Below are 27,953 nucleotides of genomic sequence, written 5' to 3'. Positions count from 1 at the left end.
GTAACGATTTGTCCAGAATTTCAATTCAAAGTGGATTTTGACAGTTGGCTTTTAGGCCGTAATCATATGTTTGTCGAGAAATGTGTACAAATCCTTATCCATCATCCAGAAAGCAATCGTTTTATTGCCCAATGCTTGATCTTGCGATTCAGCATATGCTACCGGGTTTTGCATCCAGCGCCGATAAGTCAATGTATGAACCAGGTTCCCATTTGTTGCAATCCTCACCCCTTTCGAGTTGATATTCTTTCAAAGAGCATTCACAGTATTCACTCAAGCAGTGTAAATTTTAATAGTCCATGTAAACACGTCTTAGGTAAACAAGCTCACTGAACTGTCGGAAAAGTGAGGTTATACATTTTCATACAATGTTCTATGTTTTTGACAGGTATATGAATAAATCCAGAGATGCCAGATTTGAAGATTTTACTTCATTTTGAAGACATTTGAAATGTTGTGAAGACGTGTTTTCCATTTTGAAGACAAATTTATTCGAATGTCTGACTGATTTCTGGCAGAATTCTTACTCAATAACCGATAACCGATTCAGAATCCTGGCCGTTGCAGGCAAATGAAGATATTTTTTTTAAATGTGAAGACTTGAAAAATATACCTGGTATCCCTGAATGAATCATTTCAGCATCAGTGATGCCAAGTCTATTTATTGTCGCTGCAGCACTATTCTGCAATGCGCTGAACAGTCCAGCGACGCGAAGATTTCTAGCGACGTCAGTGGAATTGTCATTTCATATTTTGACATTTTTGTTTTGAAATAAAGAAATATATTCTGATCTGAATAAATAATATTTAAATTTCAAGATAAAAGCAAATGATAATTAATCGTTAGCTAAATAGTGGTATAAATATGGCCAATGTCATCATTCATGCAGTCCAACAACAGCATGCAGTACCAAACACCGTGTATCATGCCCTTTATGCACATTATTATTTGGGAATGAGCAAAAAAGATATTGCTACAATTTACGGCAAGAGCTTGTCCACAATTTATTCGTGGTTAAGAAAGTTCGAAAATGAGGGTGTCTACCAACGGAAAAAGCGGATCCAAATCTACAAGAAGTTCAACGCGGAAATGAGATTATGGTTAGTGCAATTATACCAGGAGCATCCTTTGCTATTTTTGGACGAAGCTAAGGAGAAGTTTCAGAAGCACTTTCAAATAAGCATAAGTGTTTCCTCGGTTTGTTTCATTCTGCATGAAGCTGGACTCTCGTGGAAGACGGTCGAAAGAAGGGCAATTCAAATACGGGAGGCAGAGATTGTTAGATTCATGCAAGAGCTTCTGGCTATTCCGTGGGACATTTATAATTTGGTGTTCTTGGACGAAGTGAGTTTTGACAACAGGAATATGTTACGCCGTAACGGATATGGTGTTGTGGGGCAAAAAGTTATTTACAGTGGTGAATTTTGCCGCAGACCACGTTTATCTTTCTTGTGTTTCTTGGGATCAGACGGAATTTTGGATAGCTTTTGGACGGATGGAACGTTTAACCGCACTAAATTTTTTGACTGCGCTCGCGAATTCGCACTACGAAATCCGAAAGTCTATCAATATCCAGGATTCCATTCAGTTTGGATAATGGATGGTGCAAGAATTCACTGCGATGCTAACATTATTAGATATCTGCGATCAATAGGCATAATACCAATATTCCTTCCGGCGTACTGTCCCTTCTTCAATCCCATAGAAATAGTTTTCGGTCTTATCAAAAAACGCTTGCAACGAACACGACAAGAGAATACACCAATTATGAGTGACGTATGCGAAACTATAAGCTATTTCAATCAATATTCCTGTGAAAGCCTGTTCGCTCATTGCGGTTACTATTACAAGGGAAATTTCTACCCAGAAAAAGGACTACAACAAGATCCAGCGAATATAGGTTTGCACATGATTCCTGAGTGACTGTGTTATACTATCTCACAATTTATACTACAATTCCAAAAATAGTTGGATTATTGGATTAAATACATAACTAATTTACTAAAATAACGTTGATTATTTATTGTTCAAAATAATATTAAAAAGAAAGTCAGTTTTCCAAGTGCTGCAGAAGCGCGCGAATCGGGTAGAGTATCAGTCCTATTCTGATGATGATATGAATTATGTGTGATCGATATCCGGACAGTTTGTCACACTATCAGCTAAAACCTTACTTAGCTCTGACTCCACCGGACGCACTGCGGATTGCACAGCAGCAATAATCTCCTCTGCTGATCTTCCCTTTGAAATAATTCCCTCCAGCTTCTGCGCAACATTTGACAAAATGGAAACCGCTGAAGTAACTCTGTTATATATTTCCTCAACGTCTTTTAACCAGCCCCCATTCACTACTTGTGCAACCGATGCACCACGATGAACGGATTGCAATCTTGCGGCTTCTGAAACACCTGTCCACCTGAAATATTTGGCGAGCTCCAATGGAGGCGAAGAAGCCTTCTTCATTTCCTCCTGTTTGTGCGCAGCTGACGAGTGAATTGTATTGGCCCACAATAACCAAGAACTATGGTGGCCTTCCAATTCAGGATGACTCTGTTTTAACTCAGTGGCTAATTCCGCATCATCACGGGTAGAATGGGCTCCAGAACGATCGGGATTGTTTGGTGACATTCATTGTTTGAGGACCATCTGATACTGAGCGTTGGTCTCGACGTTTACGGAGTATGCATACATGAAAATTTTGATTTGCTTGTCTCTCCATGATGTAAGCAAACGAGACGACACTGCAGAAGTAGTATACGCCTTCCTTTTCATCTGGTCTTGCAAAGTCACAAACTTTTCAATATCTTCACGGTCCGGTTTTGGCTTTTCAGCCCATTTCGGCCCATTGTTATCAAATTCTATTTACCTCGATACATGCCTGGCAGCAAATTTCCAAATGCAGTCCATCACGTCCTTTGGAGAATCTCCAACAACCGTTCTGGTTCCTACTACTCTAGGGCGCATTTGTCCACGGAATAAACGACGAAAGAATAAGCCTTCGAAGAAGTACAAATATTTCTCCTGAGCTACTTCCAGCATATTAACATCATCGTCTTTTGAAGGGTCAAGATCTTGAAATTCAACTGGGGGATCTTCAATTAAGTCATTCTGAACATGCAACGAGTCTTGGAAAGAAGGTGAAGAGGATTTCCATTGTTGAGTAGGAAAATCTTCAGTGTCCGTATCTTCAAGACCTTCCAAATATTCCTCCTCCTCGTACCTGTTTGTAACAGTTCTGCATAAGTTATGAAGGAATTTGTATCTCGAAATGTAAATGTTACTTACTCGTTCTCGTTAGATTCCATTTGTTATTAAACCTCACATATAAAGCAGCAAGAACCACCTACTGTAAATGAATAAAATAAACAAAGAAATTTTCATCAATACAACTATAGTTAATCTCAAAATCAATCACTTTCTTATTTATTTGGATCATGTGAGATAATGACAAATGAATATCATAATATAAAACATTTAAATGGCTCTAATTTGAATTTTTTTTCTTAGGAATCACAAAAAGATTGGTTTTGAATTATTTGTTTATAATCAACACATTTAACAAAGTCTACGCTACATCAAGAAACTATGAACATCGCTGGGGTAACGTATGCTGACGAGCGACAAGTCGCTTCTGATTTTTGTCTGCAGACACAATAAACAATAACCTACAGCTGGGAGGGAGAAACAGACTCAATAAATGTGAATGTCATAGCCAGACAGAACGAAACTGTCACTCCGAGCCACAAAAAAGTGTTCATCGAGGAAATGAGAGTATTGTTATCATGTGCTTGCTTGAAAATGTTTCCGAACGATGAGTTTCCTTGATTTTTAATGTAGAATACATTTAAGGTTTCAATATAGGGGTCCCGTTTCAAAATATCGGCTGCGGCGCCGCGTCAGATTTTGAACGTTAATAACTTTTATCATACTTAACAGAATGATTTGATTTTTAGACCAATTTGTTGCAAATATGTTCCTCTATGCTGTATTAAAATTTGAAGTATGTATAACATGTACTAATAACAAAAAAAATGTGTTTTGAAAAATCTTTCGAAAACGACTCGGAAAAGTGAAAATTTTCAGCCCATCCCGCACAGAGCCGTCGTTATGGTAGACCAACCGAACAATAAAATAATGAAAAGTTTATATATAGGTCCATTACATGTTTGTTCGTATGGTTATTCGCATTGGGTTGCTTGACGAGAGCACTTGGTGGGGGGAAAGACGGCATATTCCTTTGGTTAGGCCATTAGAAGCCGGACGGAAAGGAAAGGCTCATGCACGGCACGAGAACGAGCGAGAAAGCGATAGTAGTGCATATTAGCGCGATTATATAAATATCTGTCGGTCGGTTTTTCTCATCATTCGTATTCGTTCAAGCACTAGCAAGCAGCCAGTCCACCGAAGAAAAGCAGTCGGCGATGACGACGGCGGAAAAAGTGCCCCAGCTACTGGTGACTCATCGCAACCCGATCAGGAACTGTCGCCCTGCAAGAATTTCGCCCCAACTAAAGGGCAACAGAGAAACTAATCTGCGTTCTAATAAGAGTTAAACTGGCTCACCGTGTCCGCGGGGAGTGCGTCTGAATTATGCTCCCGCAATAAAACAATAAACGGTTCTTTACAGGACCAATTAATTGTGTTCTAATAAGAGTTAAACTGAAATTTACATTTTATGGTGTATAACAAATAATTTTCAGAAAGCAATATAAGAAATACGATGTGTGGAAAGAAAGAAAGAGAATTTAAATTATCTTCTCTCGCTCGTTTTCGTGCACTGCTTTTCCATTCCTTTCTGCTGCTACTACCATCATAACTAAAACGAATGTGCGTGTTCCCCCACCATCTCATGGCCAGTGTTGCCACAATTCCATGTCGCTATAACAATTTGAATTATTTTATTGATCCTCTCTAGTATTGATAAAATATAGAACATGCAAAGTACACTAGTCGCATGCTTTTATTCGAACTTTTTGGCAGCCTCCGTTGATTAACTGCATAAATCGATTTGTTTGTGCAGCTCCTTGCTAGTAGCAAACTAAATAGCCTTTATCAGCGCTAACAAATAAAACAAAAGAATTTAAATTTGTGAAAATCTTCTCCTTCCTTCTTTTCAAATCTGCAACATTCTTTGAAAATATTGTTGGAATGTTGTTATTGAAAAACTGAACATGCAAGTTTGCTAGCACTGGCCACTAGATTGAAGGCGATGGAAAGACAGAATATTCGTTTTGGTTATGCTAGTATTGGTAGCCGAACGGAAAGGAAAGGCACAGGAATGGCACGAAAACGAGCGGGAGAGCGATAGTAGTGCTTTCTTGTGTTTTCATATATGAATATTGGTCGGTCGGTTTTTCTCATCATTCGTATTCGTTCAAGCACTAGCAAGCAGCCACCGGAGGAAAGCAGTTGGCGATGATGACGGTCCGCAAAAGTGCCCCAGCTACTGGTGGCCCATCGCAACCAACTACCGATCAGGAACTGTCGCCATGCTAGTATTTCGCCCAAACTAAAGGGCAACGGAGCAACTAATCCGCTGGCTAACATTCCAGCGTCTGGTTCGTAAGGTTGTGTATTACTTCAAAGTCGAGCTTCGCTTACAAAACTCAGCCGTAATGAAGCCACTGATGCCTACTTGGTCGGTTTGTGGGAGTGGGCGTAAATTACAATAAAAGCAACGGTTCTTTTCAGGACCAATCAATTGTGTTCTAGTGAGAGTTAAACTGAAACTTTTATTTTAAGGTGTGTAGCAAATTTTCAACAAGCAACATAATACGTTGGGTGGAAAGAAGTAGCTTGCACACGGAACAAAAATTTAAATTATCCTCTCGCTCGTTTCGTGCACTGCTTTTCCATTCCTTTCTACTGTTATTATCAGTATTACCAAAACGAATGTGTTGTTGCATGTGTTTAAGAGAAACGTTGAAGTCGCATGCTTCTATTCAAGCTTTTTGGCAGCCCCCGTGAACTAACTGCATTAAATGATTTTTTGTGCAGCTCCGTGCTAGTAGCAAACAAAATGGCCCTACCAGTGTCTGATTCGTGAGATTGTGCAGGATTTCAAAGTCGAGCTAAGCTTATAAAGTTCAGCCGTAATGGTACCCGAAGAAGCCAGTCTTGTCGTTTTGTTCGAGGCTACAAAACAGTTCGCCAGGCACGTAACTATCATGCCAAAAATATCCAACGATCCAGCGCATCACCATCAACACCAACGCCGATACCAAAGGTTCTTTTCAGAACCACCATTATTACCATAGAGAATTATTTGAAAATTTTCCATTCAAACGTGATTCTGTTGAATATTATTAGATTTAAATTAACGTCTCGAATTGAAATCACGACGCTCCGGTTATGTGACAGACATTACCCACCCATCTTTTTTTATTGTGACCACGACACCCCATTTCAATATTTCTGAATGAACAGAAGGTCGAGTTTGGAAAGTTTGTAACTTTCATTGTACTTAACCAAATTACACAATGTTCGCACTAATGATTCAGAAATATGATCAGGAATCTTCTGTTAGATTTGTAAGTATGTATAATTTACATGAATAAAGAAAAATTGATTTTCAGGAATCAATTATTATCTGTTCTTCCATTGGCCAGTACTACGCGACTTCCTCATGCTAACAATTAATTTCATCGTTAGCCATCTCCCTCACCAAGGCCAACAACGCCAACAAAACCGGTCCTTTTCAGGACCACCATCATTTTTGTAAAGAATAATTTGAAATATTCCTCGCCCAAATCACCTTTTGTCCGAAAATTCCAATGAGTATCAACATATTTGAAGAACGTGTTCCTTATGTATTCTACATCTCTCCGGTTATGTCGCAGACATTACCCACCCATCTTTTTGTCTAGATTGGGTGTAGCAGTAAATATTATTAAAGTTTTTTTGTGATTTTAATGTCATTTTCAAATTAGCCAGATGAATTTTTCGGTAATCCGTGCTGCCATTATCAAATAAATTGTATTTCTATGTATTCAATGATGAATAAGAATTTAGATGCGTTCAAAAGTTTCGAGCATCGTTTTAAGACAATATTGCGATCTTGCTATAATGTAAAATAAACGCTAATTTTATATGAAAAATTCAAATAATATTTACATTTTAATGACTTAATCAAAATACCAGACAGAACGACAGTTTATGAACTTAAAGAGGAAATGGTCACTATAAAAAGCAACTGGAGGGGGATTCAATAAAAGCGTCTTTTTCACTTGAATCTTTATAAATCTTAATAAGTCTTTATGGTGTTTGAATTATGTAATTTATCTGTATCGTTGCCTACAAGCCTAATGAACTACGCCTAAAATATATTTTATGCTTGTTATGAAACCAGTTATGGAAATGAGACGACGCTGTAAATGTTCTCTACTCCAAGAAATGGGAATATAGAATCAAAAAATATGCTGTGACGTGCACGTTTTTTGGTAATTCAAAAATACTTTTTGGTTATAAATAAATAATCATCTTTCTATTTAAAACATGTGATAAAAGCTATTTTCATATCTATAGTAAAGACAAATAATAATGGTGTAAATCGTGCGAAGAAAGTTTTAAAAATTTGTGTCTTATTTAACAATTTTAGAATGAGTGACGCCTTGCTAGTCAGATTTGACGGTTCTCCAGTTTAAAGTTTCTTTTGAGAGTATACTGAGAAAATGAAAATCATCAACGTAGGCTTAGATGCATGCTAATAAATATAAACAAAGTTTCGAAAAAAATGGCAAGTTACTTCGACATGAAGTTTGACATCGACATAATATTTTTAATGTTCGGGTGCTCATGCAGCTTAATCTGATGATCCGAATCATGAAAAAATTCCATTTCTATCTATTAGTTAAAATCTTACACTTCGAAAGTAATTTGCAAAATAACCTTGGCTAAATTTGACAGTTCGACGGTTAAAATTGTTGGATGATGTAAAAAGAAAGGTGGAAACAGTTTTCTGTACTTTATTTAGGTTAGCAATATTTTTCAGTAGTAAATAAAGGGCAAATATAAAAACGAAAACATGTTATATCAAACGTTTTTTCGGTTATTTCATTATGTGGATATTTACGTTTCAAGGCTGCAGCCGTACCTATCTACTTATCAAATACCTATGCATTGGTCAACATTTCACAAATCAGATAAACATGCCTCTACCGGCGAGTTTCCTTATTTAAGGATTCTGTTAGTTAAATTTTTATAAAATTAAATTCTATTTTGCAGATTGAATTTAATATTGTATCGGTTTTTAATAATCAGTGTAAGAATTTTTTTTAGGAAACCGTGGTAGAATGAAGGAGAAGAACGACACAAAAATCCTATTTCAAAAATAGAAGATTAGACACATCGTTCCGAAATTTGTCCCTTTTCACTCGAGTACTGGAAGCAAACTGTCCGCTGACTTTATCTTCAAATCAATGTAAAGCACCCGGAAAAAAAAACTTTCACTGATTTTATACTGTCCCAAGCTCCTTTCCATCACACGATTGAAGTCATGTGCCGGTAACACACTTGCATCAATGACACGCAAAAAGAAATTTGCTCATTTATGCGTCGCCCACCTTGATTGATTTTAGCTGTCGAAAGTTTTCTTGCTTCTTGACAAGTCGTCGCTGTTGTGCTATCTTATGACAAGCGCCATTTAGCACATTTCGAGAAAAATGATTTTTAAAGTTTGAGATTGAATATCTTGAAACTTATAAATGGTAAAAACAATTCAAAGAAGACAATTAATGCTTCAATCTATTCTGTAGGGGAGACTGAGGAGACTTGATCCCCGGGGAGACTTGATCCCATCATTGTAACTCAAAGGCGGATCAGAACACATAAATCGAATATAGTAGAAAGTTGCGCAGTTTTATCTAAACATAAGTTTCTTTAACACAAAAAAATAAATTGGATATGTGTTACCGAATTTTTACCGATTCAAAGAAAAAAATGTCGGTAGAACTGAAGAAGATTTATTTTCTAAATTTTCAAACTTTTATACAATTGATAACGTCACCCACTACATACTATATTTTTGCATACATAATTACAGGAGAATGTCAATTATATGAATACGTTATGATTGAGCAGATTTTTTTGTTCAACTATACTTGTACAAAAGTTTGCTGAAATAGATGCTATGGGTTCACTTGATCCCTTCAAATTTGTGGAGATTTGATCCCCTTCGCCATGCTTCATACACAACTGAAAATAACCAAATTCACACCAGAACAATTGAAGTCATTGTTGCCATAAAATAACAAAAAATACTGTCAAAAATGAACGCTTCATCGTACAGAAACTTAACTGTAATTGTTTACTACAATATACGTAGCAACCATGCATCCCACATTTGACGTTCCTCAACCATAATAACGACATTGCGCACAGATTTGGGGAATTCGTAAAAAAAATCTTGTGAGAGATGCGTAATATGTAGTAACAAAAATAGTAATATGTAATCAAAACAATTTAATCAATACCACAATACATTCATAACATTGAATGGAGTTAGGTACCTATTTTTGTCCTATTAGGGATGGTACCACATTATTTCATTATTAATTTTATTATTTCAGCTTCTTTGCTTTGCTTTGCTTCAAGTATTAGGATCCATTTTTTATTTCGATTATAGACGTTGTTGCCTTAAGGTCATTCGCCTCTTATTAAGAGCCAATATAATAACAAAATTGTCTTGAGAATGGTGAAAATCTTCTGTTTGAGCGCAGCAAAAACTCTAATCGAGTACCCCAATTATCGCAACACCATTTGAGCCAATGCGTTGAGCAAAGATGGCAGACGCTGCTCTAATCAAAGGCTTCAGAGGGGTAGGATGATAAAAGAAAAAGGGTAAAAATAGGCTTATTACCCTACATGCTCTTTTAAACACGTTTTCAAAAAATAATCAAGTGTCCCCAAATTAGGGATCGAGTCTCCACTAATCAAAGAATTTTCCAGTTTTTTGTTGTTTTCCAAAAATGCTCATAGCTCATGTCCAGTATAATATGTCCATGTAATTTTTTTATGATTATCAGTCAACCCTAGAAACAATATAAAACTACAAAAATACATAGTTTTTGTATCATTCCACGGAGTAGGATTGAAAAATAAAAAAGGGGATCAAGTCTCCTCAGTCTCCCCTATTAAACTCTCAAATATCATGAAGTTCGGTTGACTATGTTGCGAGTTTTACCTATAAATGTAAACAAAAGTCGCACTCACACGTGTCGTAGGTGTGTATTGATGGCAAAATTTGTATGGCGTGTCATAATTGTGCATGGAAAATTTTCCATAGAAAAAAAGCATCAATTATTAACTTTTATTAATATCTTCGGCTTTATTCGGCCTAGAAACAATCGATGAGATGCATTTTGAAGGAAATTGAGCAAGCAATATAGAAAAAATAGTAATTTTTAATTACAGTGTTGCCAAACATGAAATATTGCCAATTTAAAAGTAAAACTGAATATTTCTCGCAATACATGTATTTTTATTTTAAAAATTATTATGCCATCGTGTTCCTCAGACATTTTTACATTTCTTACAAAAGAAATGTATAGGATTCGCTCAAACTTTGAAAATTTTTTCCGAGGCCCGGAGGGCCGAGTCTCATATACCAATCTACTCAGCTCGACAAATTGAGACAATGTCTGTATGTGTGTGTGTGTGTATGTGTGTATGTATGTATGTACAAAATGTCATGTAATTATCTCAGCAATGGCTGAACCGATCTTAATGGAATTAGTTTCAAATGAAAGGCCTAACGTTGCCATTTGACACTATTATTTTTGATTTTCGATATGTTGTTTACTTTCTGAGATATGGGCGATTTTATCAAAATACAGCAGGTTTTTTGCGAATAACTTTTGAAAATTACAATATTGTCCAACAAACTGCACATTAATAGAAAGCTTGTTGAAATACCTTTCTAACAAGCTGTAGATTGTCTAAATCCGTGCACGAGCGGCGGAGATATTAAACATTTTGTATTTTTAGTCCTCGCTTGCCAATTTCCACTAACTAAAAATGAGATTGTTTCATACAGAGTATTGCTTTACTGGTGTTTTAGGGGCAAAACTAAACCGATTTTGAATATCGGGATATGAAAACACATCTACGTGATTCAAGGAATTCGATGTCGAGAACATTTTGTGAATTACCTTTATAATTAATTAACTATTTCTCAAAAATCAATATATAAGTTCACTTCAAAGACAAAATAATGTGTTGATAAAGAAACAGTGAGTTCTAGTATTTATCCTTGGATTAGGCATTGCGTTCAATCATGAGGTAAATGTTGGATGGTATATCAATACACAGATCAACAAGTAATTCACCTAGTAGTGAGATAAAAGATTTCTCATATAATTATACTCGTGGCGTCACCGAAAGCCACTGTATGTTGTACTGTACTACTCACATTAATTATGACAAGAATGAAAGAAATCAATATATCATAATAATATACCTATAAAAATAATGTCACTGCATTAACCATCATTTGCTATTCCTCATACGCCCCCCCCCCTCCCATCTCACTCTCTCTCTCTCTCTCTCTCTCTCTCTCTCTCTCTCTCTCTCTCTCTCTCTCTTTCGCTCTCTTTCTCTCTCTCTCTCTCTCTCTCTCTCTCTTTCTCTCTCTGTCTCTCTTCTATCGCATCTATCTAGCTATTTCTGTATCCATTTCTAAGTTGTGTGATAATCTGCCAATCTGAAATATTTATTAATTGTAATTGCGAAGGTTTGAGAAAACAAAACTATTTTTTTTCTGTTGCTACATCAATTCAACTTTAATTCAATTGTATTCAAAGCCTGTATCTACACTATAATTAAGGAAATTCATTGCTATATCAGAAAAATATTTGGCTTAACTGGGAATATGAAAGTTTGACGATGAAAATTTTCAAAAGGGACGTTCCACGTGCGATATTTAAACTATTCGTATCTCTATTGAATTTTGAATGAAATATATGCTCAAAGACTGAAAGCTGAAGCCAGCAGGATTGGACTTGCCATCAACGTTTCGAAGACAAAATACATGAGAGGAAGAGGTTCTAGAGACGACAATGTGAACCTCCCACCCGAGTTCAGATTGACGGTGACGAAATCGAGATGGTCGACGAATTCATGTATTTGGGCTCACTGGTAACCGACGACAATGATAACAGCAGAGAAATTCAGAGACGATCTTAGCGGGAAATCGTGCCTACTTTGGACTCCAGAGGACGCTCCGGTCGAACAAAATTCGCCGCCGCACGAAGTTGATTATCTTCAAGACGCTGATTAGATCGGTGGTCCTCTACGGCCACGAGACCTGGACTATGCTCGTGGAGAACCAACGCGCCCTTGGAGTTTTCGAACGAAAGGTGTTGCGTACCATCTATGGTGGCGTGCAGACAGAACGTTGCGCAGGCGAATGAACCATGAGTTGTATCAGCTGCACATTCGAACTTTCATGAAAAATAACGGATCAAAGACCAAAAATATCCACAAATTAGATCTAGGAAAAGAAGTCTCCCAAAGTACCCACTCTCGATGGGGGATGCAACTACAATGTGTCTTCTAACTTATCGTTGTCCATATTTGGATATACTGAGTAGTTTGAACCATTTCTTTTTCACAGGATTGGTCTGTATAGGACTTATTTATCCATATTTCCTGCACGAGAATTCCGAACGAAATAATATGAAAGCTATAAGGATGAATGGAAAGAGACTGCATTGCAATCAACTGAATGCACGGCTTTTATGCTATCGACATAGCCTAGACATTTCACACTATTTACTTCAATGCAAATGAAAACTTTGAAAGATCTACCTGTCTCATTTACGAATCGCATTCTCCCTGACGTTCTCTGTTCAAGGGGCTTGAAAGCACATGTGACTTTGTCTCACTTTACTATATTCAATTGCGCGTTAAAATACTGAACCAGTAAATTCAATTCTGTGCATAAATCTTTTATTCGGGAATATGTGACCAAAAAGTAAACTTCGAATTCCAAAGCAAATTGAACGTTCCAGGTTCCTGATAACTAATTAAGGTCCAACAATAAAGTAGAAACACCAGATAATATTAAAACGACGCCGTCAAGTAAAGAAGCATTAAAACAAAAAGAATAGAACCAAAAAAAAATGGAAGCCATAGAAAGTCCATTGCATATTTATTAGCCTTTTCTCAGAAGATGGGATTTTCAAAAACATTTCAAAACTTTCTGTTACAATGGTTCTCAAATTCGTACAATCCGGTTTATTCATTTTCTTTATTCAAACATGTTATTAGCTTCAAATATATGACCATTTCATTTTAATGAAGTATTTCATTCCGCATCTTTTTATTCGTTTTGTTCATCTGCGTTCATTTTACTTATTTTATTCGTTTCATTCTTTGGATTCACTCTGATCAGTTTATTCTTTTTGTGCATTTTACTCATATCATTCATTGTTTTCATTGTATGCATTTTATTCATTTTGTTCAGTTTCTTCATTTTAATAATCCGACTACTTTTTCAGTTTTAATCATTTCATCCAAATAATTTATTTGATTCAATTTATTTCTTTATATTAATTTATAACCTTTTACCATTGTTCAATTTTTCATTTTAATCAATGCATTTAATTCTGCTCATTTTCTTCTTTTTTTCATTTTATCACTTCAGCTCATTTTGTTTATTTGATTCGTTTGTTTTATTTGTGCATTTCATTTATTTTTTACTTTATTCATTTTGTTAATCCATTCTTTTTATTCATTTGATCCATTTCATTAATTTGATTCATTGTATTCACTGGATGAATTAAATCAATTCGATTCATTTAATTCATTTGATTCATTTAATTAATTTGATTAATTTGATTCATGTGATTCGTGTGGTTCATTGATTCATTTGATTCGTGTGGTTCATTTGATTCATTTGATTCATTTGATTCGCTTGATTCATGTAATTCATTTGATTCATTTGAATCATTTGATTCGTGTGATTCATTTGATTCGCTTGATTCAATTAATTGATTTGATTCATTTGATTCATTTCATTCATATCTTTAATTTTATGCATTTCATGTTCAGTCATTCGTTTTATTTCATTCAATTTGTTAGTATGAGTCAATTTATTCTATTATTCTTATAACTATTTCTAAATGTAATCTTAATTTTTATGTAATAACCTAATCTAATTTGATTCGTGTATATTATAATTTTGATTTCCATTAATTTTTCTACTCATTTTATGAATTTAAAAACCTATTGTTTCATTTCTTGCTTTATTTTTTTATTTCGGTCGTTTTGTTCATTTCTATAATTTATTAAGTTTATTCGAGATTTTATTCGTGCAAGACTAGAAACTGTTTTCATCCCACCTCTAGTTGGGTGCCTACTTCTCGTCAGTTCTGCAAACTAATCCAACAGTGAAATGTGTAAGAAATGTCTCATCTCACTGCTAGGTGGATTAAATCGTTTTACATATAAAAACATCTAAAACTTCTACATTACTTAAGCGAATCCCAAGATACAGTGATTTAAAGCAAAAAACTGACAATTTCTCATCACTTTTTTCGCTATAATTCAGTAACCAAGCAAAATTTCAAAATTCTGAAAACGCCATTTTGTAGAGAATTTTCAGATTAGTAATGTTGCATATCTAACTCAGTTTACCCCAAAATGGCGTTTGTCATAAGATAGCACAACAGCGACGAAGTGCTATTATTTACACTTCGTGTGTAGTGTCTGTTTCTCCCTCCCAAGCCTACAGTAATGCAGATTGCTACAAAAATCTTCAATAAATTTGATATAGAAATGTAGTATGTTGATATTTTAAATGATCAAAAATGTTGAAGGCTGGTGTAAATTGGCTGGCATAGGCTTTGTTCTGCTAAATATTTGTAATCTGCAAAAGATCTGCAGCGAAAATGCAAAATCTTCAGAATTACTAATATATATGCAGATCTGGCATCCTTTTAGCTTTCCCCACAGGAAATTCATCCAAATAGTGTAAAAATACGGGGAAACAAGGCAAGATAGGTATTCAGAATATGGGGTTAAATGAGCAGCTTGCACTATTTTTGATTTTTTCAGTTAGAGGTACCAAATTATCGCGGCAATAGGCAGTAACGAATTGGGGATAAAAGATCCTAGCATATAAATTTTTTTACGAGGAAGGTCTATTACGGCAAAAAGTGGAGCAACGTGGCATTTAAAATTTGTATTCCGCTACAAATATTATTCGAATACGATGATAATGGATAAATGTCCCAATTTACAGTATATATAGAAAAAGCCATCACTAGATATAGGAAAAAGATGGGTGGGTAATGTCTGCGACATAACCGGAGAGATGTAGAATACATAAGGAACACGTTCTTCAAATATGTTGATACTCATTGGAATTTTCGGACAAAAGGTGATTTGGGCGAGGAATATTTCAAATTATTCTTTACAAAAATGATGGTGGTCCTGAAAAGGACCGGTTTTGTTGGCGTTGTTGGCCTTGGTGAGGGAGATGGCTAACGATGAAATTAATTGTTAGCATGAGGAAGTCGCGTAGTACTGGCCAATGGAAGAACAGATAATAATTGATTCCTGAAAATCAATTTTTCTTTATTCATGTAAATTATACATACTTACAAATCTAACAGAAGATTCCTGATCATATTTCTGAATCATTAGTGCGAACATTGTGTAATTTGGTTAAGTACAATGAAAGTTACAAACTTTCCAAACTCGACCTTCTGTTCATTCAGAAATATTGAAATGGGGTGTCGTGGTCACAATAAAAAAAGATGGGTGGGTAATGTCTGTCACATAACCGGAGCGTCGTGATTTCAATTCGAGACGTTAATTTAAATCTAATAATATTCAACAGAATCACGTTTGAATGGAAAATTTTCAAATAATTCTCTATGGTAATAATGGTGGTTCTGAAAAGAACCTTTGGTATCGGCGTTGGTGTTGATGGTGATGCGCTGGATCGTTGGATATTTTTGGCATGATAGTTACGTGCCTGGCGAACTGTTTTGTAGCCTCGAACAAAACGACAAGACTGGCTTCTTCGGGTACCATTACGGCTGAACTTTATAAGCTTAGCTCGACTTTGAAATCCTGCACAATCTCACGAATCAGACACTGGTAGGGCCATTTTGTTTGCTACTAGCACGGAGCTGCACAAAAAATCATTTAATGCAGTTAGTTCACGGGGGCTGCCAAAAAGCTTGAATAGAAGCATGCGACTTCAACGTTTCTCTTAAACACATGCAACAACACATTCGTTTTGGTAATACTGATAATAACAGTAGAAAGGAATGGAAAAGCAGTGCACGAAACGAGCGAGAGGATAATTTAAATTTTTGTTCCGTGTGCAAGCTACTTCTTTCCACCCAACGTATTATGTTGCTTGTTGAAAATTTGCTACACACCTTAAAATAAAAGTTTCAGTTTAACTCTCACTAGAACACAATTGATTGGTCCTGAAAAGAACCGTTGCTTTTATTGTAATTTACGCCCACTCCCACAAACCGACCAAGTAGGCATCAGTGGCTTCATTACGGCTGAGTTTTGTAAGCGTAGCTCGACTTTGAAGTAATACACAACCTTACGAACCAGACGCTGGAATGTTAGCCAGCGGATTAGTTGCTCCGTTGCCCTTTAGTTGGGGCTAAATACTAGCATGGCGACAGTTCCTGATCGGTAGTTGGTTGCGATGGGCCACCAGTAGCTGGGGCACTTTTGCGGACCGTCATCATCGCCAACTGCTTTCCTCCGGTGGCTGCTTGCTAGTGCTTGAACGAATACGAATGATGAGAAAAACCGACCGACCAATATTCATATATGAAAACACAAGAAAGCACTACTATCGCTCTCCCGCTCGTTTTCGTGCCATTCCTGTGCCTTTCCTTTCCGTTCGGCTACCAATACTAGCATAACCAAAACGAATATTCTGTCTTTCCATCGCCTTCAATCTAGTGGCCAGTGCTAGCAAACTTGCATGTTCAGTTTTTCAATAACAACATTCCAACAATATTTTCAAAGAATGTTGCAGATTTGAAAAGAAGGAAGGAGAAGATTTTCACAAATTTAAATTCTTTTGTTTTATTTGTTAGCGCTGATAAAGGCTATTTAGTTTGCTACTAGCAAGGAGCTGCACAAACAAATCGATTTATGCAGTTAATCAACGGAGGCTGCCAAAAAGTTCGAATAAAAGCATGCGACTAGTGTACTTTGCATGTTCTATATTTTATCAATACTAGAGAGGATCAATAAAATAATTCAAATTGTTATAGCGACATGGAATTGTGGCAACACTGGCCATGAGATGGTGGGGGAACACGCACATTCGTTTTAGTTATGATGGTAGTAGCAGCAGAAAGGAATGGAAAAGCAGTGCACGAAAACGAGCGAGAGAAGATAATTTAAATTCTCTTTCTTTCTTTCCACACATCGTATTTCTTATATTGCTTTCTGAAAATTATTTGTTATACACCATAAAATGTAAATTTCAGTTTAACTCTTATTAGAACACAATTAATTGGTCCTGTAAAGAACCGTTTATTGTTTTATTGCGGGAGCATAATTCAGACGCACTCCCCGCGGACACGGTGAGCCAGTTTAACTCTTATTAGAACGCAGATTAGTTTCTCTGTTGCCCTTTAGTTGGGGCGAAATTCTTGCAGGGCGACAGTTCCTGATCGGGTTGCGATGAGTCACCAGTAGCTGGGGCACTTTTTCCGCCGTCGTCATCGCCGACTGCTTTTCTTCGGTGGACTGGCTGCTTGCTAGTGCTTGAACGAATACGAATGATGAGAAAAACCGACCGACAGATATTTATATAATCGCGCTAATATGCACTACTATCGCTTTCTCGCTCGTTCTCGTGCCGTGCATGAGCCTTTCCTTTCCGTCCGGCTTCTAATGGCCTAACCAAAGGAATATGCCGTCTTTCCCCCCACCAAGTGCTCTCGTCAAGCAACCCAATGCGAATAACCATACGAACAAACATGTAATGGACCTATATATAAACTTTTCATTATTTTATTGTTCGGTTGGTCTACCATAACGACGGCTCTGTGCGGGATGGGCTGAAAATTTTCACTTTTCCGAGTCGTTTTCGAAAGATTTTTCAAAACACATTTTTTTTGTTATTAGTACATGTTATACATACTTCAAATTTTAATACAGCATAGAGGAACATATTTGCAACAAATTGGTCTAAAAATCAAATCATTCTGTTAAGTATGATAAAAGTTATTAACGTTCAAAATCTGACGCGGCGCCGCAGCCGATATTTTGAAACGGGACCCCTATATTGAAACCTTAAATGTATTCTACATTAAAAATTTATTCGTCCGGCCCTTAGTTGAACATGTTTGAACAGACTCGCATGGCTATGTTTCGAGAGGGAAACAGATAACAAAAGCATCTGAAATGCATAATAGTTTGATTTATTTAAACTCTAAACAGTAATTCCAAATTAACCTCAAATTTGTAGCTTTCAGTTCGTTCCCTCAAGCTCCCACAATAATTTGTGACCCTCACAAAGTCGCCCTCTACAGCCGTAGAAAACCCGAGAACAAAGGATTCCTTGGTGCCATCTCCCACGAAACGGCGCATGGGCCCTGAATTGTACAATTTAATTTATACCAACCAGCGCCCATAACTCCGTCTGCCCTTTTTTCCTTCGCCATCCCGACCGGTCGGTCATCCAGCTAATTTATTAGCACTCGCTTCGATCGGGTTTGTGTCCGACTTTGGGGGCTTCTCTTTCCACGGAATTGCACCACGCGTCACCACAACCTGCTGCCACGGATCGAATCACACGGTAGTCGGTTCCCATGAAATCTCCCCGCGCCGACGACTGAATGCGATCGACGCGACGGCGTTTGTCATTCGTCGTTCGTCGAGGTTTGAAATATAGCTGAATTATTTTTCTCGTTATTTCTACTGTTCACATTTGTTTGCTTTGTTATTAGCGAACGATTTCAAGGGTAAAAAAAATGGACGGACGGGAGGAAGATTTCGTGGTCAGTTAATAACACGTGTAACATTTGGACTCCCGACTTGGAATTTGGTCGGAAGATTCATCGTAGTGAGTCATTTGCTGGTATCACAACAATCTTGACAGTCGTTCCGTGCAAATAAAAATACCTTTCGATACCGTCAAAGTGTCGATTGGTTATACCTTGCGTCGACCGAATTCCCACAGTGCATGCGTGCAGCGAAAAGGAAATATTTATAATTGGAGTAATTTATTCCGATGTGAAACCGCTGCAAGGGTTGAAATTTATTAGTCTTGAGATTGCGTTTTGTTTCGTTTAAGTTCAATTGATACAACGGGGTAGGGTGACCGGCAGTTCGACGGGAAATTTGGAGAGAAAGAGAAACATATAAATATTACGTCGCCTCCATCTGTGCGAAACTGATGGCGAAGTAAAGATTATTAACAATCGGTATTCAGTAACTATTGCGGTTTAATGTCGCTCTTGCAGCCGCTCATAAAACTTGGATTACACTTGTAGTGAGCAATAAAACTTTAATTGTTACATAAGAGGCTTGAGGTGTATCTATTACTATTAAAGATAAATCGCGTTTCATCAAATGCCTTGTTACACACTTGTGTGGAAAAAACATCCAACAATGTACGGTTGGAAACCCGATCCTTTTTTTCGGTAGTCACAATAAATTTCCTAAGGTTTCTCAACATATATAATTAATATATACAAACTTTTTGGGTGCTTCTACTTGCCCTCATGCTTCCTAGGATGCTGAAACACAACCGCAACGCGCTTCGTATTCCCACAACGGATATACCCCGAAAATACGCAAAAAATCTTCTTGCTGAGGGCAGGATTTGTGGTTTCCTCCGTAAAGCGGTCCAACTGACATCATCGATTGCGATTACTCACCTGAAAGAAAAGAGGAAAAAAACGAAGAAAAAATAAATACAAGTGACAGGAAGCGGGTCGGGATGTAAAAGCGAAAGGTAAGCTCGATTTATTTGAGTTGATTTTCGAAACCATTATTCGCAGAATCGTAACAAGAACCAATCTGCTAAATATGGGCGCGAGCGAGAAATTGCCAGCGCTCCCGTAAGGTAAGGTTGGAAAGAAAAGTGACCAATCAAAGCCCATAAACGTCATATCGTGCTCAGCCAGCAGCCCCGCACAGGAAAACAGTGGATCGTTACGAGATGTGGAGCACTTTGATTCTAACCGTGGTCAGTTGCAACCTCGATGGAAAAGCTAATGGACTTCTAAATAGTTTGTTTTGAGCGTTTTTCTGCGTTTGCAGCGAGCGATTGGCTCATTATTATTAATATTATTATTATTACTATTATATTATTTATGGTTACCCGGTGAGATGTGATCATATCGGATCATGGCCTGCAGGCCGCTGTGGTACACGAAAAAACTACTGCGGCAATTATCAGTTGAAGGAATTAATATTAATGGCGTGTCGTTGGAGCGAACAGAAACAAAAAGATCCTAAGCCGAGTAGGTTGGCCGTGGTTGGCGGAACAGGCGGGGTATGTTAGCTTACGACTTTCTGGTTGCATTCACGCTGAACCAATAGTTTATGACAAGTGATAAATGTATTTCTAATTACATTTGTCCTTTTTTGAAGCTTGCACTCGCAGCACGGGCGGTGTAGGTTTATGGTAGACATGCTAACCGGCGCGAGAGTTAGTTCCATGATAATTCGAACTGCAGGAGTGCGTCGGTGGATTGAGTTGTCGATACTCCCACCGGAAGGAGGGATTGAACACGGTAGTAGCCATGCTTTACCGTTTATTGGATTTGCAAAATAGAGGAATGTAAAGGCTGACAGCATAAACCGGCAAGTTAACACAGACGTTAGTATAAGCAACTAGAGATGGCACTTGCTGAATCATTTCTTACAATATCTTGGTCCAGGCGAAACAGGAACCGTCGGTCTTCATATCAATTCGTCATCCGGGTATTGTTTATTAGAGCGAATAGACCCTTTTTAGACCATTTTTGAACAGGTTCGTCCTATTGGAGATTACCTGCCGAATCAGACGGAGTTGCCGGGCTGCCTGTTGAGCCTTTGGGTCATTTAACACTCGACTCTTCTCTTGCTTTTCGTCTCCATCTATAATGTCGCATTTTTAGCTGTCGTCTAAGTGATCCATTCGCTCTAATCTCTGGTCTACGGCCTCTAGCCCACTCACGAACAACTCGATTAAGTGTCAAGTTCCGTACGGCGATTCCGGTCGAACTTGACGGCGCCTTGACGACCCGAACCCGGTGTTATGTCGCGTACAACTCAACTGGTCCCCGGCAGTGGACCTAGTCTACACCGGCGGACAGTTCTCCGGCGGTGAAATTTCTCCCGAAACCCGCTTAGCAATTTCACTCGTTGGACCATTAGCCACATTCTCTGCAGTTCGGAGAGTATACACGAAACTACTCCGTTGATAGCATCCCAAATATGCTCGTTGTGGCACATCTCTTTGAGGATATTGTCAACTGTAATCAGAGGCATAGGCCTTCGAACCTAGGATATAGATAGATTACCTGTTCCGGTGTCTTGTGCAACATGCCCAAACTAATGCAGATACTTCCGGAAGCAACCGTGCCCTCACAAAAACTGCGTCAAATGGAAGTTCACCTCTTCATGCTTCCTAGGCACCTAAGCCAACACATCTGGGATGCGTTGGTCCTTCCTTTCTCCGCGTTGTCCCACTTTTGCTGCAATTTAGAAGAGTCCGCTCTGACCAGTCCCCTTGCATCTGGTGTATTCCTTCGCTGGTAGCATTCCACGTCCTCAATTAGTGTGATGCTGATGAGGATCATCTCGGCAATTACGCATACCGCCTCCGACGGTATAGTTCTATGTGCGTTCACGACACGAACAGCCATTACGCAAAACATGCATGTCAACTTCGCCCGGTTACGGTTTGGATTCAAATCAGCAGCCCAGGCCGGTACACCATACCTCAGCATTGAAGATGAGGTACCCGTTATGAGTCATCTTGTAAGTAGGGGTTTGCCCACTACTCGGGTTCTTAATTGCCCGGCGGACCCTTCCTTTCAGGGCGGCCTAGGTGCTCCTACCGAATTTCGGATTTTCGTTTCACAACAAAAAGTAAACCAACAAATAAACTAAATTTACCAACTTTTATTTGCTGTGTCCACTCTCCCTCCCCTTCACTACGGCTGCTGGTGATTCACTGCTGCGGGCGGAAAGGCGGGCGGCTTCTTCCGACCGGCCGGGTCAACAACGGCCGCGTTCTCCTTCGGGTCGTATCGTCGTTGGCTGCTCCGGCAGCGGTCCTTGTCTTTTAGCTAGGGAGGTGAGCTTGGCTCCTTTGTTGGAACCTCCCTAGCGACGGTGGTGATGAATCACCGGATTCTTTGCTCCCCGCAAAGAATCCCGGAAGACACCGCAGTGTTCTTCCCAGGGGGAGCCGTTGTCCACCCTGCTTCACCCTCCTTGGCTATTAGCTGGGAAGGAGAGCAAAGCTCGTTCGGCTTATCCTTCCCAGCGAGGGCGGATTGGTGCGTCTGGATCCTTTGCGGTTAGCCGGGGAAGCGAAAATTCCTTGATGATTAGCTTCCCCCGACGGCGATCCAGCACCACACTTTCTTTAGCACCCGGACCACGGGCCGGCACTTTCGACGGGAATCTACCGTCGCACACGCGCACTTAAAGATTTTACAGTGGCGGGAAACTGTCCCGAAAAAAAACACTACAATTTTCTGGACGTCTGATTGTCACCGTGGTCCGTCACTTTCTCCCTTATCTCGATGGCCGCCTTTTTCACTCCACCAAACAACCACCAAAAAACACACCGCCGCATAGCTGTCATTGCCATGGTACAGCATAGTTAGCAATCACTTTTACAGCGAGAGGAGAGCGGAGACCTACCTAAACCCTATGTTTCTTATATACAAATGTTCAACAAAAATTACTACACCTATCTGCACAAACAAAACCGTTCACAAACGAGAAAATGAACAAAAATTTACAACTTTAGTGTGAACGGTACAAAACAGCGGTGAGCATAAATTTTCGTAAACAATACACTCTACGGAGAGAGTACGCACGAAAGGGTATATTTCCACCCAGTGCTCAATTGTTACCCTGACGGGTTACAATCTCGCCCACACCGGGTGGAAAAAAATTGGTAACAATTTTTTTCTAAACTAACACCTAACACCGATACAATAATAATAACGAAATGAATAAATAAATAAAAAACCAAAGAAAAACTAACTACACCTAATTATTTCTTCCGCAATTCATAAATAATTCATCCAAAAAATTTAATCGACCGAGTGTCCTCATCGGTGAAATGTTTGCTCAAGTTTGGCCTGATAATACTGACAGCATACGCGAAGCGAGAGGCTATCAGCCATCGCCATTATTCGGTTATGGGTTGAACCCTAAATCCAATCCGAATACAAAATCGGAAACAACCGATATTCCCAAAATTCTGCAAGTGACATTGACAATTTTCAATGTTCCAACTTGCAGGGGAACGGTTGTCGGCATTATTTTGTTCGTTTTTTTCTCGACTGTCCAGAAATGTCTTACGTGTCCTTACGATACCAGTACTACACACTTGTGTTGGGGATTCAATCCAAATACATTCATACAATTATCCCATTCATTCATCCTCAATCACTGGCCTACTCGATCATTCACATTCCGATAAGCACTTCGAATTAACCCCAAAACAATTTTATCTTATCATTCACACGAACATTCATTCACTCTGTTCGATTCCACACTCATACATTCACACATACAATACCGCTTAACACGTCATCGTTTCTTCCACTCACAGACATTCCGGACAAAAAGTTTGTATATTCGTCCCTTTTCGCCTCAAAACGCTTCGTACATAGCAAAAGAAACGTTTGAGAGGGACCAAAGAATGTCTTTCGCATAATTTAAAAATATCAAAATGATTCCCGCTGGAATCAAACGAACCATCCCAGGTTTAACCACAAAACCCAAAATTATGCGAAATAAAATTTTATTATTCGATTCGAAATCGAAGACGCGATGCGCTGTTTAACCCACATCCCTCTAACACCCATACCATCCTGATCCGAATCAGGCTACACCTGCATGATGCATAACCTTGGTGCGAACATCGGGGAATGTCAAAATTGATGATGCATTCGATATGATGAATGAATCATCAAAATTGTAAATAAAAACAAAACAGTTCGCAAAATCGGCGTTCGCACTGTTTTTATTCGCGATTTTATACCGTTTCCGCGAGTCTTCGGTATTTATTGCGGTCGGGAATTAGACGCGTGTATTTATTTGTGTCCCTATCGAAGAAGGGATAAGTGAATACGCTTTTTTTGTGTCCCAAACAAGGGAAAATAACAGGATTTAGTGCACCCGTAGGTGCGAGTGTTTCCCACGAAGAGGGATTTTGGAAAAATTTCATGTTGCCGAACACGGCAGAAAGTGTATTTAGGTGCGTTCGGGGACCACGGTGTAACATTTGTGTTTATTGAAGTGGATAATTCTATCCTTCCGTGGCCAAGACGGGTCCCCGACCATACATTAAGTGAGATAATTTGATTACCTCACTGCGTGAGTGGGGCGCTAAAGAACTTTGTTTCTGTTTGCCGAACACGGCAGGTAGTGTGTTTAGATGCGTCCGGTGCCCGGGAGAACGGCACGGTATAAGATTAGTGGTTTTTTTAGTGGAGTATTCCACCCTACCGTAGTCGTCACCGGGGCCGGAGCATATATTTCGAGCGAGTGTTTGTTTACCACACTGCGCGAGTGTGGCTCAAAATAAGTGCATGAAGCTAATGAAGAAGCTTCCCGCGGCAGAGTTGGTCTTCCACAAATAAAATAGAGAAGACGGAGAAATGTTTGTTTTTTTTTTTATTCGGACTAAAGTCCGTGTTGTTACCGTCGGGAACTGACGGCTGCTTTTGGAAAACTCCCAAGTGAGTACATAGTGGTTTAAGGAGATTTGCTGGCCAAACTCCGAGGTTTTTACCTGCTAAATCCTCCAGCTCGTAGGAGGATACACCCTTTTTTGAGACAATTTTAGCCGGTAAGTATTGTGATCCAAGTTTAGCATTGTACGACTCGAGTGCATTCGACAACTTCATGTTTCGACGGTACACCATTTGTCCCGTTTCAAAAGGTTTGGAGAACTTTCGATGACGCAAGTTGTACTGACGTCGAATGCCCTCGCTTGCCTTTGCCAAATTTTTGATCACAATCTCCCGGATTTTGTCTATCTGTTGGTGTCTTGTTTCTAGGTCACCCTCACCGGAAATCCTGCTGAAGTCATCGGCAGATGCCATTTCACACCCGTGTATAATGAAATGAGGACTAAACCCAGTGGAGGAATGAACGGTAGTATTTAGGATGCGCTCCACATCGGTGATGTGAACATCCCAGTTGCGCTGCTCGGTTCGAGCATATGCCCGGATTGCGGTGTTTATCGAGCGATTTGTTCGCTCCACTGGGTTAGCCTGCGAATGATAGCGGGAATTCAGCCAATGTTTGACGTTGGTTTCTTTTATGAATTGACTGAACTCCTTCGAGGTGAAAGTGGAGGCATTGTCGCTTAGCAGAATTTCCGGGCTACCATGGCGATTGAACCACTGTTCGCGTAGTATCGTACAGAGTGATGCACTAGCGATTTTGCGAACGGGGGTTAACATGACGTACTTGCTGAAGACGTCGAGGACGACAAGCAAGTGTTGATTGCCACGTTTGCTTTTTGGAAGAGGACCAATATAGTCCACAGAAACCATTCGCCATGGTGCATTAGTCGCACGCGACTGACCCATTTCGGGCTGGACTGGGACGAAAGGAGCTTTGATTTCCTTGCACGTCCCACATTCTCGAATAAACTTTCGTACTTCAGATCCCATACGAGGCCAGTAATATCGTAACTGCACTTCGTGGATCGTTTTATCGTATCCCACGTGAAGCAAATTTTCGTGGGTACGTTGAATCAAATCTTGACGGAACTCGGGTGCTGGGACGAGTTTCCAACTGAACCGCGAGTCGCACGGAACAACTTTCGAGTTTACATACTTGAAAAGTTGATCATTTTCTACTTTGAAGTCGGCATAGTCGTCAGGATTTTGGATAACTTTGGACTTCATGGAACAGTACCAGTCTGAGGTGGACAAAGCGGAAACGGCTGCTATGGCCCGGGATAACGCATCTGGAACGACATTGTCCTTGCCTTTCCGGTGCTCAATAGACATGTCGTAGAGTTGCAATTCTAAACTCCAACGACTCAAACGTGAACTGGTTTTCCATTTAGTCTTCAGTATCCATGTAATCGCTGACGAATCAGTGACCAGTCGAAAATGATAACCTTCCAAGTAACCTCGAAAGTGTTCAACCGCCATTATCACCGCCAGACCTTCCTTTTCAGTTGCATGATAGTTCCTTTGGGGAGTGGTCAGTTTGTGCGAAAAGTAAGCAACTACTTTCTCACCCTCGGGATACTCCTGCACCAGAACAGCAGCGACTGCTACGTCACTAGCGTCTGTCTGAAGAATGAATTCTTTGGAGAAGTCTGGTGGGACTAAAACTGGAGGAGTGACTAGAAGTTCCTTAATTTTAAGGAACGCGAGTTCTGCCTCGGAGTTCCAAACTAAGCTCTTGGTTTTCGTTTTGAGCAGATCGGTCAAGGGAGCAGTGACCTCACTGAACCGATCAATGAAACGGCGGTAATAACCGCACATCCCGAGGAAACGACGAAGTTTCGTCACGGTAACCGGTCTCTCGTAGTCGAGAATCGGCTGAATTTTGTCAGGATTGACCTTGAGTCCGTCCCGATTCAACAAATAACCAAGAAACTTTAGTTCGGGGACTCCAAAACGGGATTTTTCCAAATTGATGGTTAGATTGGCTCTTGCTAGACAATCGGCCACTGCTTTGAGCAACTGTATGTGATGCTCGAACGTTTCGCTTACCACGATGATGTCATCTAGGTAGACGAAAACGTAAGGTTCCCATTTACCTCGTCCTAGAACCTGGTCCATCAGTCGCGCCAGAGTAGCGGGGCTGTTGACGAGACCAAATGGTAGACGGGTAAATTGGAACATACCCCTGCCGGGAACACTGAAAGCGGTATATTTGCGACTATCCTTAGCCAGGGGTACCTGGAGAAAGGCCTCCTTCAAGTCTATAGTAGACAGGTACTTCGCCTTGGGTAAGCCGCCCAATATTCGCCCAGAGTGGGGCAGAGGGTATGCATCTCGTACAGTACGCTCATTAAGAGGCCTAGCGTCTAGACAAAGGCGTCTGGTTTCGTGACCCCCACAATATTAAGCGACCAATCCGAATCAGACTCCTCGATAATTCCCATAGACCGCCATCGGTCAACTTCTTCCCAGACCTTAGACAGTTTCTTTGGGCTCATGTGATAAGGATATCGGCAAATGGGTGCCGCACCTTGGAATTCATCTTTGATGACAATCCTGTGCTCTGTGAATGAGGTTGGGCTTAGCTTTCCGGGCTCTACTGCCTGGAAACACTTCTTTACTTCTTCTACGCGCGCTAACTGTTCCGAACTGAGTATCGACTCACGCGGTACTTCATCGTCTTCTGATTCCTGACCTGAGTTCAACAGAGCACAGTTTTGTATCTCAGAAGAAATCCCAAAGGCGCGCCAAAAGTCCATACCTAGAATGGAGTTGACGGTCAGATGCTCTACTACAAGAGTGCATAAGACCTTTGTCACATTTTGAAAAGTATACGGGAGATACGCTTGTCCAATGATTGGTAAGGATTGACCATTTGCAGAACGTAGTTCGAATGGTCGTTCCAAACTTTTCAAGGGACTTTTCGAAAACTTTCGGTATAGCTTTTTAGTTATAATCGTGGCGTTACTACCACTGTCGAGCAAGGCTTTGAAGGATTTGCCGTACACTGCGACAATTGCAAATGGACGGTTATCGAACGGGTCGTCAAGGACGATGGTTTCGACAGACAACGAATTATCATAGTC

At 39.4% G+C, this 27,953-nt stretch overlaps 2 protein-coding genes and 1 pseudogene across 2 annotated transcripts in view; 1 reads left to right on the top strand and 2 right to left on the bottom strand.

The window, feature by feature from the left end:
• The window catches only part of LOC131677621 (cadherin-99C), a 462,625-nt gene that overhangs the window by 365,575 nt on the left and 69,097 nt on the right, over positions 1-27,953 (bottom strand). The window lies entirely within an intron of this gene.
• On the top strand, positions 782-2,082 carry LOC131677624 (uncharacterized). Its single transcript, XM_058957522.1, has one exon. It carries the CDS (start codon positions 866-868, stop codon positions 1,922-1,924), a length of 1,059 nt encoding a protein of 352 aa, XP_058813505.1. The 5' UTR covers positions 782-865; the 3' UTR covers positions 1,925-2,082.
• On the bottom strand, positions 2,123-3,306 carry LOC131695458 (uncharacterized; annotated as a pseudogene).

This window comes from Topomyia yanbarensis, chromosome 1 (genome assembly GCF_030247195.1).
Source record: "Topomyia yanbarensis strain Yona2022 chromosome 1, ASM3024719v1, whole genome shotgun sequence".
NCBI classification, from domain to species: domain Eukaryota; kingdom Metazoa; phylum Arthropoda; class Insecta; order Diptera; family Culicidae; genus Topomyia; species Topomyia yanbarensis.
This window is presented reverse-complemented; position numbering and strand designations above follow the sequence as displayed.